Source organism: Octopus sinensis, linkage group LG11 (genome assembly GCF_006345805.1).
Source record: "Octopus sinensis linkage group LG11, ASM634580v1, whole genome shotgun sequence".
In the NCBI taxonomy this organism is placed as follows: Eukaryota; Metazoa; Mollusca; class Cephalopoda; order Octopoda; family Octopodidae; genus Octopus; species Octopus sinensis.
Genome location: NC_043007.1, coordinates 10,317,036 through 10,335,746, shown reverse-complemented (window position 1 = coordinate 10,335,746; position 18,711 = coordinate 10,317,036). Strand labels below are relative to the sequence as shown.

The 18,711-nt window shown below is 35.3% G+C and overlaps 2 protein-coding genes and 1 long non-coding RNA gene across 3 annotated transcripts in view; all 3 read left to right on the top strand.

Moving 5' to 3' along the window:
- The first annotated feature begins 2,904 nt into the window (after positions 1-2,904).
- LOC115217208 (olfactory receptor 1444-like) lies at positions 2,905-4,119 on the top strand. The gene has a single exon (XM_029786848.1). It carries the CDS (start codon positions 2,905-2,907, stop codon positions 4,117-4,119), a length of 1,215 nt encoding a protein of 404 aa, XP_029642708.1.
- Positions 4,120-6,723: 2,604 nt separating this feature from the next.
- The window catches only part of LOC118765314, a 23,269-nt gene continuing 11,281 nt past the window's right edge, over positions 6,724-18,711 (top strand). The window contains exons 1-2 of the long non-coding RNA XR_005001151.1: positions 6,724-6,765; positions 10,803-10,808. This is a non-coding gene — a long non-coding RNA (uncharacterized LOC118765314). The remainder of the gene's footprint in view (positions 6,766-10,802; positions 10,809-18,711) is intronic.
- LOC115217143 (alpha-2 adrenergic receptor-like) overlaps positions 16,628-18,711 on the top strand; it is a 12,731-nt gene continuing 10,647 nt past the window's right edge. Inside the window, exon 1 of the mRNA XM_029786756.2 lies at positions 16,628-16,779. The gene's annotated coding sequence lies outside the window, so the exon portion shown is untranslated. The remainder of the gene's footprint in view (positions 16,780-18,711) is intronic.

Genomic DNA, 18,711 nt, shown 5'->3' with positions numbered 1-18,711 from the left:
TATAACATATATATATATTTATATACATATATAGATAGATAGTTAGATATATATATAGATAGATATGTGTGTATGTATGTATGTATACAGATAATTATATGAATATACTAAACCACGGTTTACCCATTAAATTTCCACGTACTGTTAACCTTATTGCAAGGCCTATACATAGTTACGTAATACACATTCATCCCTTAGACGGTTGCATAACCTCTAACTCATAGTTTATATATATTTGTGTGTGTGTGTGTGTGTGTGTGTGTGTGTAATATTTTTATGCGTGTGTGTTTGTGTCTGCGTTTGTCCCCCACCACCATCGTTTGACAACCGATGTTGGTGTGTTTGCGTTCCCGTAACTTAGCTGTTTGGTAAAAAAATGATAAAATAAGCACCAGGCTCATAGGGATTAAGTCCAGGAGTCGATTACTTCGACTAAAGGGCGTTGCTCCGGCATGGCCACCATAAAATTACTGAAACAAGTAAAAGAATAAAAGAATACCGGAAGAACGTTCCGTACCACTAAACCAAGAAGATTCTTTGAATATGTACGATGTACATATCTTCTAAGGGGTATCATCATTCCAGTCAGCGGGATAGTAGAAAGGTAAAGTTCCATATATGCCTTTCAACCACTCACCTAAAAGACTTCTGTCCTAAATTGAATGAAAAAGAAAAGAAAGCACCTCTCCTACAAGCATCAACAACAGCCAACAAGTCTCAAGCAAAATAATTAACAGTACTATCGCTTGCAACTACATCAGCCGCGGCAGTACCAATACCTACCATACGAACTCCAAATTCCTCCAAACACTTTTCATCCCCAGAATATACTCCATTTCCCGATGCCAAGCGATCAGACATCACATGTATAGAGAGTCTGGTCAGAACTAGTCGTGAAAAACAAAAAAACAAAAGAAGCAAAATCAGGAAGAAAAACAAGTCCACTGACAAAGAAAAGTCTACATCCACATAAACAGAAGAGAGGAAAAAATAAAAGCTGAAAAGCTTTTGGGTGTTTTTAACACCCAAAACAGACACTACATCACCACCACTGTCATAAATACCTGAAGCACTACTTCGAATTCATTAATATTCAGTTGATCTGAGGCGGCGAGCTGGCAGAAACGTTAGCACGCCGTCAGAGTCGGACGTTATTTTTTTGTTCGGAAGGACGGAAAAAAAGTGAAAAATTGTAAAAAAGAAAGACGTAACGAGATCAAATCGCGCGAGGCGCTTGTCGTTGCGTGCCGTTGCTTTATAGAAGGAACGCTTGTTGTTACTTTTTATAGAAGTTGTCAATTGAATTGTCTATGTTATAACCGGGATTTTATTACCAGCTGTTGTTTTTTGGAAAAAAAAAGTAAGTTCTTTTTGAATTGTTATTCGAAGTATATTATTTGATTGTCATTTATTGAAGTCGCTAAGGAGGGGTAGGCCAATAATGGCCAGCCCGAAGGCGGACAGAACTGAGGACCGAACCTAGGTCCTAAGCAAAAGTCCAGTTAGCAGAATGTCCAGTCCAGAAAGAATACCAGTTAGCAGGATGTCCAGTCCAGAAAGAATGGGTATACCCGGTTTTTTCTCTGATACCGATGAAGAGGAAAAAAGCGTAACCAAAAAAGAAAAATTGCAGGTACGCAGAAATATAGACGTGCCAAGCTTGGCAAAGAAGATGTTAAACTTCGCCAAAGCGACAGGTCCCAAAGAAAGAAAAATTAATTTATCAAAACTGGAAGAAATAAAGAAGACTATATCAAGAAACTGTTATGAAATAAAAAATACGGCAGTCACAGGAATCTCGTGAAGGGATAGAGAAAAGAACAATAATTTATAACTTTTTTCATATATTCTAACCCGTTCTGCTTTTATATATACGCATTATTTCAGAGTCTCTTTGATAACAGGAAAACTGTATTCATTTGTTATTTCGTACTTTGCATAACTTTTCTTACTTTTATAGTTTTGTTATTCATTCACTTTGAAAAGTAGTCAACAATCGACACATCGGCACTTCCCTTTCCAGATGATAAACTTCTATATAAATTTTGACTTAGTACTTCGGTTGTCTGTTGACATGCTTATTCTTCTATTTCTATATTCTAAGTCCAATTTCGTTACGCTGATGGCTGTTAAGTCAGATTCCTTTTTCCCTCAGTATTTCTTTCATTCTTACATTTTATACTTCAACTTTATATGCGCTGTTTTTTTTATTATTTCAGTGTTTGGGGTTATACTCAGTTCTTTAATAATGTCTTTCTTGGTTGCTGCGATTTCATTCTTGTGTTATTGAAGAAGTGGGATATCATCATCTTCATTTTCTGGGACCTGATTGCTATCTTCATTATTTTAGCATTTTTTCTTTTATATATATTATCTCATTGCCCTGCTGATATATTTCTCTTTTCCAATTATGTTATGTTCAGCTAGTACAAGTACTCAGGGATTGTTCCTTTCGTTTCCTAAGACGTTCTCATGCAGTACGTATGTGTCTGTGTGTCTATGCATGTGTATTTCAGTTTGTGATTGTCCCCTGTCACACCTCTTGACTACATGCATTAGTTTCTCTAAGTTCCAAAGGTTCAGCAGAAGTGACAACTGATTAACTACAAGACTTTTAACCAAAGTAAGCAGAGAATTTAATTTGACCGACTAAACCCTTCGAGGATATTCTCCATCATGGCAGCCATCCAATGATTGAAACAAGTAAAAGGTAAAACGTAGTCTATGTAAGTTCAGTTCCTTTTAGTACTATTTTCTCTATGTTGTGTGTATATCTAAGTCCTAGAGTTTGATTATGAATTTGTCTACCCCAAAGTAATGATGGAGCTTGAGGATAATATTCCTTATTTCTATTTTTTCCTATTCAGATTGAACAGAAAAAACACACCCTTAAATCGGAAAAGGATGTCATCATATACGAATTTAGCAGACGATACGGAGAATAATATCACCATCGAAGAACTCAACAGACAACAAGTTTTGATAAGACTTCCGTTTACTATTTTTCTTGCATTAACAATGACCATTGGTTTCGTTGGAAACATTTTAACTATTTACGTTTATGGATTTCGTTTGAAATTTTCACCAACTTATTTCTTTGTCGTGATGCTGGCTTTCGTTGATTTGATCATATGTGCCTGTGTTATACCAGCTCGTATTGTCCAAAACATTTACCCTTTGATGACAACCTGGGATATATTGTGCAAGTACCATTTGTGTTTAGCAATATTCACAGGATTTTGTACCTGTGGTTTTCTACTGGCCATTGCAACGGATAGATACAGAAAAGTATGCCAACCACTGAAGACTCAAATAAATGTGAAAGCTGCGAAAATCATCTCAGTCTGTATTTTTATTTTCTGTGCAACACAGGGAAGTATTGCTCCTCTTTATTATGGAAGTATTAAGAAACCAACTAATTATCCTGGTATCTACAGCTATTCCTGCTCAGCAAATAACTACAAGAAGCCTAACTATTATCAACTTGGATTCTTTGCCTTCTACAGTCTCTTAGCAATGGTTACGTTTGTTATTCTCTTTATTCTGTACATCATAATTCTTCGACATATGAAGGATTGGGAGAAAACAAAATGTGTCGAACAACAACAAAATAGCAATGGTATTACAAACATCCGCTGTCCCGATAATATTCAAGAAAAGTGGCTTAATGTACCAGAAATTATTGATTCTAATCAATTACCTTCGAATCTTTCTACAGAAGACGTGGAATTGTCTAATACCAAAATGTCATCAAAAGTTTCCTCAGATGAAATATCAAAGGTATATACGAAAAGTATTGCGCCTCTTAGGGCTAAACTACGGAAAACGAACAAAGAAAGACGAGCAACCGAACACGCCGACAGGATAAAGCGTACCACTATAACGATGATGATGATTACTGTAATCTTTATAGTGACTTATTTGCCTGGCATTGGTGCCATGATATTAAGTGCAGTTTTGAAGTCATTAAACACGATGTCGATACCATCGTCATTCTTCTATTGGTTAGCACGACATAGTTTTTACATCGGTTCTTGCACAAATCCCATTATCTACAGCTGGAGGAACCAGAATTTTATGAACGAAATTATAAAAATGTTCAGTCTAAAACATAAATAAATCGAAACGAAGAAATATGTAGGGATACGAAAAGCTACGAAACTGTAACAAAAATTTCCGACAGATACACAGCTTCTTCTTCTTCTTCTTCTTCTTCTTCTTCTTCTTCTTCTTCTTCTTCTTCTTCTTCTTCTTCTTCTTCTTCTTCTTCTTCTCCTCAGCCTCCTCCTCCTCCTCCTTCTTCTTCTTCTTCTTTTTCTTCCTCTTCTTCTTCTTCTTCCTTCTTTCTCCTCTCTCATATATATATATATATATATATATATATATATATATATACATACATACATATACATATATATACACATATATACATGCATACATATATATGTGTGTGTAGACAGATAAATATATATGTGTATACACATGCAACATATATGTACAGGCATGTACTTCGACACATACATGCATAGACACACACATACACATACATACATACATACATACATACATACATACATACATACATACATACATACATACATACATACATACATACGTATAATGTACATGAACAAAGGCACGATGACTAGTAGTGAGTCAAAACCGTGGTGGCTACTATGCTGGAGGCGGGCAGTGCATTATGTTCTTGAGCAAAACACTTCATTTCACGTTGTTCTGCAATCACTTCGACATTTGACATGTAGTGCGCCGTGTACCTGCACAGGCAATGTCGATTTGGATGGAGAGAGTGAGCTAACGTAAAACACCAGCATATACGACGCGAGAGTCCGCCATACATACATGCTCAGAGAAAATGAAAACTCTCATACACACATCTAGACAAATTGGGCAAGGTGGCAGAGTGGCAACAATTTTAGAGCATCGAATAGAGTGTATTGCAGTGTTTTTTTTTTTTTTCAATCTTTCTAATCTCTGAGTTCAAATCCCAACGAGTACAGGTTTGCATTTCATTCTTTCTACGTCAAAAATGAAACACCAATCAAGTACTGAAATACTTATCTTACCCTTTCAGAATTTACTATTGTCTGCAAGATGTTGACTTGCAGAAAATGAAACAAAGGAAGAGAACGGAAAACCGCTTTCATATTATCCCACAAAAATTCCATAACAAGCACCATGATAAAGACCTCACGTTATTTCCATTAATGAATCAATTTTTGATATACTCTATTTTCCTTTTTCATATGTTACTCTTTACTCAGGAAAAGATTTGTAGGGGGAGTGTGTGCATGAGTGTTTGTGTGTAAAGGCTAGAAAGCTGAAACTCCGAAATCACTATCAACCACATTCTTGTAAAAGAACATATATGTAATATATTTTATCCATTTCTTTAACATTTATTTTTGTATAAATCAGGTATTCAGGAAGACTACTAACACTCCTAAAAGCTGAATTGCTATATAATGTTATCACCTTATACAAAGTACATCATCATCCTGGCACATGTTCAGACCACTGCCAGACGAAGGCCTCAGTATTTTCTCTACACCAAATACAACCTAATGCTTTCTGCATCCCTGTTTGGATGCCAAAGAATTTAACAAAAACTTTGTTCCAACTTCTGCTCTTTCCCTCCATTTTTTGGACGTGGTATCCACTCTCACATTTTTTTCTGACCGGTACGATCTCAAAAATTCAATCATCTTTATAATCAAAGAATACACACTGCTAAATGGTATATAATTTTTCATTGATAATCATAAAAATATATCATATCTCCTTATCTGTCATTTACGTATAGAATATATGCCAATGATCAAATAACACTTGTCAAGACAGTCTACGCTAGTTCCATTAGTATATAAAGAACAATTCAAACGGCAAACATTTTCTGTTCAATCCTTTGGATTGAGACTCTGGAGGTCCAGAAACGTTGGATATGAATTTAGGAACTATTTAAAAATAGTTAAATGTATGTAAGAATATATGTGTGTGCATATGTATGCCAAACTATATACATTATCTTGCATGTAATTTGGACCTAAACTAAGATCATTTGTAAGAAATGTATACGTATATATATATATATATATATATATATATATATATATATATGTCGCAATATTCTATTTTAGCAAAATCTCAGTACATCATATTTTATTTTTTTAACTTCATCATATTTTATTATCTATTTCTGTAAGACGTGTATATATGTGCATGTATTTTTGTTTATTAATACTTTATATTATTTCTGTCTTTAGAAAAACTAAATATGTGTATAACAAGTATACTTATGTGCATATATAAATAGATATTTGTATATATATTTCATTTTACTTTATTATACGATTTCTTTCATGGCTCTATAATAGTAAGAATGTATGCAAGGAGTATATATATATATTTTGAGATTTTGCTGCCCTGGTAACTATTCATTCATTTATCCGTGTTAATTGTTAACAAGGTAAAATACACTCATCTATTTATATATATATATATATATATATATATATATGCATGTACTGGTGTATACAAATGTGTGATTTTTATATATACAAACGCGTGTACATATACGCGTGAATATATAAAAGTATGCATTGCATGTAGCATAGACTTTCAGTCCAACATGTATTAATATTTATATAAACAGTTAAAATAGTATATATGTGTATATGTATACGTGTATGTATTATGTATATATATATGTGTGTGTGTGTGTGTGTGTGTGTGTGTGTGTGTGTGTGTGTGTGTGTGTGTGTTTGTATGTATGTATGTATGTATAGCGGAAATTTACAGAAAAACAAAAGACGAAGACAGGTGTATGAACAACGAGCAGGTGTATTAGTTTGACGCTTAGTAAAGTAAGAAAGTCTTTCATGTTTCGAGCCTACGCTCTTCAACAGAAAAGAATACGAGAAAATAAAGATATGTGCGTGTGTGTGTGTGTGTATATATATATATAATATATATATATATATATATATATATATATATATATATACACGAAACAATGAAACAATGAATAAAAATGGCTTTTCTGCTAATTTTTCCACTTTAATAATTATTTACAAAATAATGGTTTACAAAATTTTTTTCGGTTTGAGGCAAGGATGTAAATAGGTGTTTTTTATTAATTTTGGTGTGGTGAATTCAATTTTATGAAGTTTGTTTTATTACCTCAGAAATGGCGAGAAAATCTAGGAGTTACCGAAAACGTGAATTATTCAGATTGGGCAGTATCGACTGTTTATGTAAAGTAAAACAATAACAAAATACGAGTATGAGCGGACTTTTCAACAGGGTTGAACGAATGTTTAAGGACATACAATTATCCACTACCAAGCCCAGAAGGAATTTTCGCGAAACTCAATGGAGGAATTTTTTTCTCAAAATAAGACTTGAAGGAGGTGTATTTACAGTTACAAGTCGAGGAAGACTGTTCGAAATTATTAACGATAAACACTCTTAAAGGTTTATATAAATCCAATCGACTTCCTTGTGATGGACACGATGCTTGCAGATACGGATTTTGCTATAGCATATTTTGATGACATACTCATAAGAAGTGAGTCTAGAGACCAGCATGAGGAACATGTTAAAATGGTTTTTGAGAAGATAAAGGAGTATGGATTCAAACTTAGCGCAGAAAAACGCAAATTTTTCATGCCAGAAATAAAGTATATTGGGTAAGTTATCGATAAAAATGGTCGCAGGCCAGATCCTTTAAGATCGACAGCAATAAAAATATGTCTACTCCGAAAAATATTACATCACGAGTGTTCTTAGGGTTCGCGAACTATTACCAAACATGCATGAGCTAAGAGCACCCCTAAACAACCTATTGAAAAGAGGCGTAATATGGTATTGGTCAGACAGGTGTCAAAAAGCGTTCGAGGAAATTTTAAAAGTTTTAATATCGGAAGTGTCATTATCGCATTTTGATCCTAATTTTAAAATAATAGTAGCATCAGATGCTAGCGAAAGTGGTATAGGGGCGGTAATTTTGCTCAAGTATGAAAATGGGAGCATAAAATCCATCGCTCATGCTTCATGTTCATTTTTGCCTGCTGAAAAAACTACAGCCAAATTGAGAAGGAGGTACTAGCCATTATTTTTCAAGTGAAAAAATTTCAAATAATTCATATACGGAAGGAAATTCAGTCTGCAGACAGATCACCGCCCATTGTTATCAATTTACTGATCGAGAAAGGGTATCCCCACACACACACACAGCCAACCGATTGCAGCGCTGGGGGACGATCCTGCTAAGTTATGATTTAAAGATGGAATTTCTACCATCGAAAAGTTCTTGGACATGTGGATGGGCTATCAGGATTGATACCTAAATACAATGAACCGTTTGAGGACACAATAATAGCGGCATTAAAAGCTGAAATCGAAATAAAAAATATACGCGAACTACCTGTCACTTTAGAAGAAATAAAAATTAAAGCAGAAAAGGATGCGTTCATAATAAAAATGAAAAAAGTAGTGAAGTTTGAAACAAATACAAAAACTCATGTAACCGAGCGTAACACAGTTTCGAAATGATATTCGATATGCGACAACGTTCTTATGTGCGCTCAGAGGGTTGCAAATGTTAAAAGAATTCTACATGGGACATCCAAGAATCTTGAGAATAAAAGCATTGATGAGAAGCTATGTTTACTCGCCGAATATGGATCAGGATATTACAAAATTGGTGAAAGCCTGCAGGGGTTGTGCCCTGGCAGCAAAAGCACCACCTGCTAAAATTCAACCTTGGCCTAACACTGACCTACCTTGGTCAAGATTACACATAAATTTCGCAAGACCGTTAAATGGAGGGTATTATCCAATAGTCATGGATAGTTACATGAAATGGCCGGAAATATGTAAATGTAGGAAGCCAACCTACAAAGTAACGATGGAATTTCTGGATGAACATTTTGCGCGATATAGAATCCCAGACACTATAGTGTCGGGTAACGGAACACAGTTCACGTCGAAGGAATTTTAAAACTTTCAAAAAACGCATGCAATGGGGCATATTACTACTCCACCAGACCATCCGAGGTCGAGTGGACTAGCGGAACGTTTCGTAGATACAGGGCACTGAAAAAAATCTACAAATGAATTACTAACTGATACTGCATTGACGCAATTCTTAAGTGTCTACCGAATAACACCTAACCCCAACACCACATCAGGTATGTGGCTGGTTGAACTAATGTTCGCCAGGAAAGTCAGGTCAGTGTTTGACAAATTACTACCAGGAAGAAAAGAAAAAAATGGAAAGAAACATCGGAAATAAGATGATATCCTTCAGAATCGGTGACAAGGTTTTTTTTCTTAATATTCAGAAACAGAAAAGAAAGTTGGAAAGAAGGTATGGTGAGTAAACGTTTAGGAAAAATAACCAACTGAAATAAAGCTTTACGGAAGAAAGAATAAGATATGAAAAACCAATGGAATTTCTTTATGACATTTTAGACGTTCCGATATATCAAGGAATAATCGAACAAATGATTACAGCGACTAGGAAGAGAAAGCAAACAGAAATTTTGCAAGTAGACCCAAAACGAAAAAGTGATTCCAATTTTTTTCCTGGGGAATTGAAAAAGAAAAAAGTGGGGAGCATTGATAATAAAGATAAAAAAAAAAGAAGAACTCAAAAAGGGGGGATGTTGTGGTGAAATCCTGACACCCCTGTGGGATATCAAGTCAACTCTCCTAAATCGTATAAAGGCTCCTGTGCAATGACAGTGACGGACAGTGTGGTTTGTGCAGTTGCTTTGTGAAGGCAGTCACAGACATCGTCGAGAAGAGATATTGTTTGTTACGTGTTGTTTCTGATTTATATTTGTATTGTTATAACCTTGTTATAAGTCCACGTTATAAAGTGGCATATACAGTGAGTCAAAGAACACAACAGTATCGACGAGACAATAATATATACACACACACACGCACACACATACCAATTGAATATTTATGCATTTCACTTATTTACTTATATACGCAGAAAGTCTTCTCCTAACATAATATTCGTTTATGTGTGTGTGTATGTATGTAGTTTGTTTGTATGTATATATATAGTCGCAGCAGTGGCTTTGTGATAAGTAGCTTTCTTATCAACCGCGTAGTTCTGGGTTCAGTCCCACTTGCATGGCACCTTGGGCAAGTGCCTTCTACTATTGCCTCGGGTCGACCAAACCCTTGTGACTGGATTTTCTAGACGGAACTGAAAGAAGCTGGTCGTATATATATATATAATATATATATATATATATATATATATATATATATATATATATATATATATATATATAAAGAGGCTTTAAGGACGACATAAGGATACCATGAAGTCACTTGCTTACCATTAGTGTGGAAGCTGTTGACAGGAATGGTTTCAAGAAGCATTTACGAACACCTTGACGACCAAAATTTACTGCCACAAGACAAAAAGGTTGCAGGAAGAAGACTAGAGGAATATATATTCTATTATGCATAGACAAGGCAATTCTAAATGAAGTAAAGGCTAGAAAGAAAATCTAACAATAATATGGATAGATTATAGGAAAGCCTTTGACATGATCCCACACTCATGGATAAGTGAATATTTGAGTATTTTCAGTATAGTAGACAACATAATAGAATTAATTAGCTATAGCATGAAGAAATGGAAAGTAGATCTCTACTCAGATGGCACACTCTTAGGGAAAGTTAACATCAAAAGAGGAATTTTCCGCAGGAACTTGTTATCCCCTTTAATATTTGTCTTATGTTTGATCCCCCTCAAGGCAAAGGTAGGGTAGAAATAGTAAAGGAAAAATTAAACATTTGCTCTACATGGATGATCTGAAGCTTTTTAGTAAGAATGAAGAGATAGATTCCTTAATACAGACAGTAAGATTCTTCAGCAAAGATATAGATACGGAATTTGGCATAGATAAGTGTACAATATTAGTCATGAGAAAGGGACAAGTAGTCAATAAGGAAGGCATCCAATTACCAGATGGCCAGACATTAAAATCCTTGAAAGGGGAAGAGTTATAAGTATGTAGGAGTGTTAGAATCTGACAGAATGCTAACTATAGAAATGAAAGCGAAAATTGAGGAGTACATCAGAAGGGTGAAGAAGCTAATGAAATCAAAGCTAAATGGTTCGAATCTAGTGAAAGCTGTAAATACTTAGGCAGTACCATTACTTAGATACTCAGCAGCTTTTGTAGATTGGACAAAAACTGAATTAGCAAAGCTAGACAGAAGAACTAGGAAAGAATTCAATATGAATGGAGGACTCCAACCAACGTTAGGAGTAGAAATATTATACGTACCTGGAAAGGAAGGCGGAAGACAGTTAATATCAGTAGAAGACTGCATAGAGTTAACTAGTGTAGATATAGACTCCTATGTAGGTAATAATGAAGAAAATTTATTAAAAGCTGTTAGAGTCATAGCAAGATATAGGGAAACTAAAATACCAAACGAACATAAAAACCTGAATAAGGAAGAGAAATGATCTGACTGGCAGGAGAAGGCGTTGCGTGGTAGATTCCCAAAGATAGTTGCAGCAAATAGTAGTAGTGAGACATGGTTATGGTTGCAGAAAGGAAAGCGCTGAAAAGGGAGACAGAAAGTTTGTTAGTAACTGCACAAGATCAAGCATTAAGGACTAATTGGATAATAGCCAAGATAGACGAAAATCAAGTAGATTCCCAATGTAGGTTATGCAAAGCAAAAGAGGAAAGCGCAATTCATATAGTAAATTGATGTAGCAGCCTGGTACAGAAAGAATACAAGAAAAGACATGACAACACAGCAGGGAGAGTAATCCACTCGGAGCGGTGTAGAAAGCTAGGATTTGAATATGCTAATAAATGATATGAGTATGAACCTAGTAAAGTACTAGAAAGTAAGAAATACAAGATGTTGTGGGACTTCAACATTCAGACTGACAGAGTAATGGGAGCTAGAAGGTCTGATTTGGTAAAAGTAGATAATGAGAATAGAAAGGGCCAAATAATTGACATTACAGTCCCAAATGGTGAAAACATGTATATGAGAAGTATAGAAAAAATAGCAAAGTAGGTAGAGGGAAAAGGCATAAAACCCAGTTTAGTGCAGTTCCAGAAAACAGTGTTATCAAGGACAGCTGGGATTCTTAGGAGGGGTCATGGCATCTAAGAATACTTGTAACCCTTGTTAGGATTTTTTCCAACAGTCTAATCTGATGAGCGTATATTGTTATTATAATAATGATGATGATGATGATGATGATGATGATGATGATGATGATGATAACTGTAACAGTAACAACAATAAAAAATTAAAATAATAATAATAATAATAATAATAATAATAATAATAATGATAATAATAATAATAATGATGATGATGATGACGATGACGACGACGACGACAATGATGATGATGATGATGATGATGATGATGATGATGATGATGATGATGATGCTGATAATAATAATAATAATAATAATAATAATAAACTGAAGACAGCCACAGAAAGAAGAAAGGCCTCAGTATGGCCTGGATTGACTACAAAAAGGCGTTTGATAGCATCCCCCACACATGGATCCTCGAAACACTAGCCATTAACAAAGTAGCACCAACAATCATAAAATTCATAGAGCACTCTATGTCACCTCTATCTGATATGCTAAATAGAACTGGATGCGGATATAAATGTTACGGCAAAACGATCAGCCACCTTTTATATATGGATGACCTAAAACTATACGCTGCAAATGACAAACAGCTGGAAACACTATTAAAGACAGTTCATGGATTTACCAAAGAAATAGATATGAAATTTGGATTAGAAAAATGCGCCAAAGTAACCATTAAAAGAGGAAAACTAGTTAAGAGTAACACATCACACTAGATAAAACCAATGAAATAAAATAATTAGACCAAAGCCAAACTTACAAATACTTAGGAATCCATGAACTAGATAAGACACAACACACACAAATGAAAGAGAAAATAAAAAAAGAATATTATAGACGAGTTAGATCAATACTAAAAACAGAGCTCAATGCTAAAAACAAGATAATAGGTATCAACACTTTAGCTGTCCCAGTTATAAGTTACAGCTACTATATCCTTAACTGGACACGAAATGAACTGTCCAAAATAGATAGGAAAACAAGAAAAATAATGACAGGACCTAGGATGCATCACCCAAAATCTGACATAGAAAGACTATATATACAACGTATAGAAGGTGGTAGAGGCCTTATACAGCTGGAAAACTACTATAAAATAACCACCATAGGACTGCAAAAATATCTACTTCAGAAGGAAGGAAAACTGATCCAGATAGCAGCAAAACACAAGCAAAACAAAAAACTGTTCTCAGTATTTAAGGAAGCTGACAAATACAAACAAGAAATCATACCACCTAATAAACACGAAGAAGAAGAAGAAGATGATGAAGAAACAACAAAAACTATAAAACAAATGAAATCCAAACTAAAAATAGAACAGCAACGAACCATGATAAAACGATGGCAAGAAAAGCCCCTTCATGGTAAATACTGCACTAAACTAAACGCAAAAGAAATAGACAAAGAAAAATCCCAGCAATGGTTGAGAAGCTCAGGACTCAAAGCAGAAACAGAGGATTTTTAATTGCAGCACAAGACCAAAGCCTCCCCACCAGAAATTACCAAAAACATGTAATGAAAAGAAATATTACAAGTAACTGCAGAATATGTGGAGATGGACAAGAAACAATAAATCATATTATCTCTAGCTGCCGAGTCCTGGCTAAGAAGGAATATATTCACAGACATGACAGAGTTGGAACCTACATACATTGGAAGCTATGCCAACATTATGGAATAACAACAGAAAAAAGATGGTATAGGCACACACCAGAAAAGGTCACAGAAAACGAGAAAGCAACCATACACTGGGATATGCCGATACACACAGATAGAGAAATTAAGGTCAACAGACCAGATATAGTTGTCAGAGATCATGAAGAAAAAAATGCTTTCTAATTGATGTATCAATACCGGCAGATGACAACGTGTATCTAAAAGAAATGGAGAAACTCTCAAAATACAAAGACCTGGAAATAGAGGTAACTAGAATGTGGAATCTGAAAACAGAAACAATTCCTATCATAGTAGGTGCATTAGGCATGATAAAAAAATATTCAGACAAATACATAACAAAAACACCAGGACTTACAAACACATATAACATACAGAAAATTGCACTACTAGGCACTGCACACATCCTACGCAGAACACTTTCCATACAATAACCATCAGAGCATCACAACAAATCACAGCACATACCCAAGGCACACAGAGCTGCGCTCGGTAGTGAAGTGAAAGCACACTATAAAAATAAAACTACTGAATAATGATAATAATAATAATAATATAATAATAATAATAATAATATAATAATAATAATAATAATAATAATAACAACAACAATAATAATAGCAGTACCAGGCAGTGGCTCTCATGGCTTCTGATTTTAACTGATTGGAAGTGTTATCATGTACATTGTTTTGTCTTGGTATAAAAAATGGGCTACAGTAAATATTCGCTCAATACCACAGATTTACTTGTCAGTTATTTGACCTTAGCCAGTTGAGCATGTCCTTTGGGGCTGATGATATATGCATCTTTGATCACGAGCAAAGTAGTGGGAGAGCATCATAGCCATGTGCTGAGAGGGTTTCTTTGGAGTTTGGATAATTCACCTTTGTAAACATGGTTGTTTCGTTCAACATTCTTAAACAACCCTTATTCAGGGACATTTTGAGCGGGATGGGCTACTCGACCTGAAGAAAATTCTAACTAGGCAAGGTCATACGCTGTTTTTTATCTTGATATGAGATCGCCATGTCACGCACATTTGGTTGTGATGCATGTACCTGGTGTACCCTTATCAGACGGGTAGTGATGACGGGTATACTGGGAATTGTATATTTTGCTCCAGTTTCACTTTGATGGAATGCACTATTCTCTCACTCAATAATAACAATAATACCACGACCCAACTTGATCATGGTTCATCTATCAAAGACCTGAACCTAGAAGTTTTCTATAGGTATCTTGGGATATACAAAGAGAAAGGGATTCAACGCAGATCAATGAAAGAGAAGATCAAGAAAAAGTATTTTAGACGTGCCTGAACGGACCTGAATACTGAGTTGAATTCTCAGAATAGAATTTCAGCTGTAAAATCCCTGGCGGTACCTGTTGTCCAGTTTAGTTTTACTGTCATCAACTGGAATCTAAGTGATCTCCAGCGTATGGACATAAAGACCAAGAAACCACCCAAAATCAGACGTCTACAGGCTCTGTCTCCTACGAATGGAAGTCGGCAGAGATCTAATCCAGCTTGAAGCGTCCTATAAAACGACCACGATAGGAACTGAACCGAACAGAATACAGCCTCAGGTCCAAAAGAACACGAATGGTGAGTAACGCTTAGAGGGCAATCCTAAAGGATTGAGGCAACAAAAAGCAATACGTGTACCAATAGGACACAGAGAATTTAAGACCGGTCGGCTACGTGACTAGCCTAAAAAAGGGAAAGAAAGAAAGGTTGGCCATGGGTCACGTTTCAGCAGAAGGCAGAGGAGAAAAGGGACAAGAGAGAGGGATAGAGAGAGTGACAGAAACTAAGAGAAAAGGGAAGGAGTACAGAGGAAAAGAAGGAGAGAGAAGAAAGGCTAGAAATAGAAGTAAGAGGACGAGAAAGAGAAAAAGGACAAAGGAAAAAGGCTAGAAAAATAGACCTACGTCTATATAAATAAATTACTGTTAATAAAAGCCAGGCTGCGTTGCGTTCCGTTACTTAATAGGTGAAAAAATGTATAGTAAGTACACAAACGAAATGTAAAAAACATAACGCATATTGAGTGCACAAACGGACAGAAGACAGACACAGAAGGTCCCTAATTCTTAATCAGTTATCAACCAGATAATCACACAGCAATCTATGCATCCTATGTCGATTATAACTACACTATTGTAATGTCCCTGGTGGAAAATGATGTCTAGCTGATTATTTGTTATATGGTGGTCTTTCTACATGTTAAAGTGTATTTATCTTGATGTATTGTCAGTTCTTCTCTGATAGCTTTCAGTGGGATAGAGCCTTTTTTTTCTATGTTATACAATTGTGAATCACGTCGACCTTGATTGAGAAGACGCAGACCATTCCAACTTTTGTACATTACGATCTACATTGTTCAGTATAGAATTATTTAATACCGTAAGATGTGATTTGAAGGTGATCTGGTCGCAATTACTCGCAGATTAGTAACCGTGTAGTGGATCACTCGTTAGATAACTGTAAGTTGTTGAATTGGACGACTTCACCTTGTTATTGTTCTCTGATATAACAATGTATTATTCTTTAGCACAGCAGGATATTCCAAACAAGTATCAGGAAAACACGCGGTTTGTATTTCACGGATGTTAGTGCTAATTACAATGTTGGATCGCATTAAGTATGTGGGTGTGTACATGTGTATAGCTTCATTTACACACACAGACACAGAGACAAGCACACACACTCAACACACACACACACACACACACACACACATACATATATATATATATATATATATATATATATATATATATATATATATTGCTTTAGCTTCTTGTGTTGTGAGTATCGTTGCTTTAGCTTCATACTATTGTCATTGTTATTGAAGTCGTGTTATATTTACTGTGAATCTCCACAGCTACCGCAGGGATCTATACTTTCTGTGTAAGTATCTTGTTTTAGTTCATTGTGTATATTCAAAGAAGTTTTTTTTTATGACAAAGAAATGCGGTAGGCACCATTAATAATTACCTCTCCAACTACACCTTATCTATTTCCTTATCCAAAGCATTTTCATATGTTTGTTCCAAACGTTCATACTTGTTTTCAGACTTTTAGTTAGCCATTGTTTCATATCTCTTGAGTAATATAAAGCTTTCCTTTTATAAGGAACAAGTACTTAGAAAACATTGGAAATGTGTATTGTTTATGATGTACATGGATGAAGAAAAATATGTTCTATGTATCATAGATGATAGACAGGACATTATATCTCGTTACTGTTTTATATCTCGTTATTATTATTATTATTATTATTATTATTATTATTATTATTATTATTATTATTATTATTATTATTATTCTATGTTTGACTTTTGCTTTATATTTGTACAAGTTGGCTCCAAGTCTCACCCAGAGACCTCAAAGACAACAGGGTTGGAAGTTCATGTTGTTGTTATGCCTAGTGTGCCATATATTTGGGGGGGGTGGGGATGTTTTACTAATGGATGTCTAAAAAAAAAAAGTTTTTTTTTTTTTAAACCGAAAATTATGGTTGTTTTAAACCTTGAGGTTACATAGAGAGTATTTTGCGTAGGATATGAGCAATTCCCATGAGCACTATCTTTTGAACTTCTGCCATTTTTGGGTTTCCTGGTATCTGAGTAGGTAGCTATCAGCCCCTTTTGCTATCATTCCCAGGGCACCTATGACAACAGGTATTGTTTTAGTCTTCAGCTTCCACATTTTGCTGATTCTATTTCAAGATCTTATATTTGCTCAGTTTTTGGTATGCCTTATTCCGTTCCCTTCAATTACCCCTAGGTACTTGTAGCTCTCCGCTGGGTCTAGTTCTTTTATGACATTCTGTTGGTCAAGGTTAACGTTAGATGTTTCTGTCATTTTTCCTTTGATAAAGGTAGCCTTTGCACATTTATCGAGGCCGAATTGCATTCTGATGTCGTCACTGAATTGTTTGACTATCGCTAGTAAGCCCTTGAGTTGTTGATCATTTTTGCAAAAAGCTTTAAATCATCCATGTAAACGAGATGATTTATATTTTTATCAAACATTTTATACCCGTACTGCGCGTCATTGAGCAGCTTTGAGAGAGGTATTAAGGATAAACAAAAGAGGAGTGGTGACAGTGAGTCACCCTGGAAAATGCCACACGAAATTTTTACATCACCAGCATTTAGGGATTCACTGTCACTGTTCAGAGTTAGTGTGGTTCTCCATGATCTCATACTTACAGTCAAGAAGTTTCGCAGAGTTGGTGCTATCTTATACATTTCAAGGCATTTCCTAATCCAGCTATGTGGTAGGCTATCAAAAGCCTTTTTATAGTCTATCCAGCTATTGATAAGTTTTTGTGTCGTTTGTGACAATCTTCTAAGATCATCTTATTGATGAGTAGTTGGTCTTACAGCCGTAGGATCCACGTTTACATCCTTTCTGTTCATTAGGGAATATGCTGCTGTCTGTTAAAAAACTATAGGTATATTCCGTCAGGACAGATGTTAGTGTTTTGTACATAGTTGTTAAGCAGGTTATGGGTCTATAGTTTTTTGGTTCATTTGTTTCTTCACTTTTTGGAAGCAGGAATGTTAACCCATTAACTAGCCAAGGAGGCATCCTACTAGGGTGTTGCAAAACATCATTGTACAGTTCTGTTAGCAGTTCATGGCTCTCTGGGAAGGCATTCAGCCAGAAGTTAGGAATTTTATCCTTTCCTGGAGACTTCCATTTGCTTGACCTCCTGAGAGCAGATCTTATATCTTCTACCTTGACACCCTCCTACTTTTGCTCTTCTAAGGGGTCCAGTTCTGTAGATATTCTGTCAATCCAGGGGGCCTCTTCGTTGTGTTGTTTTCTTCT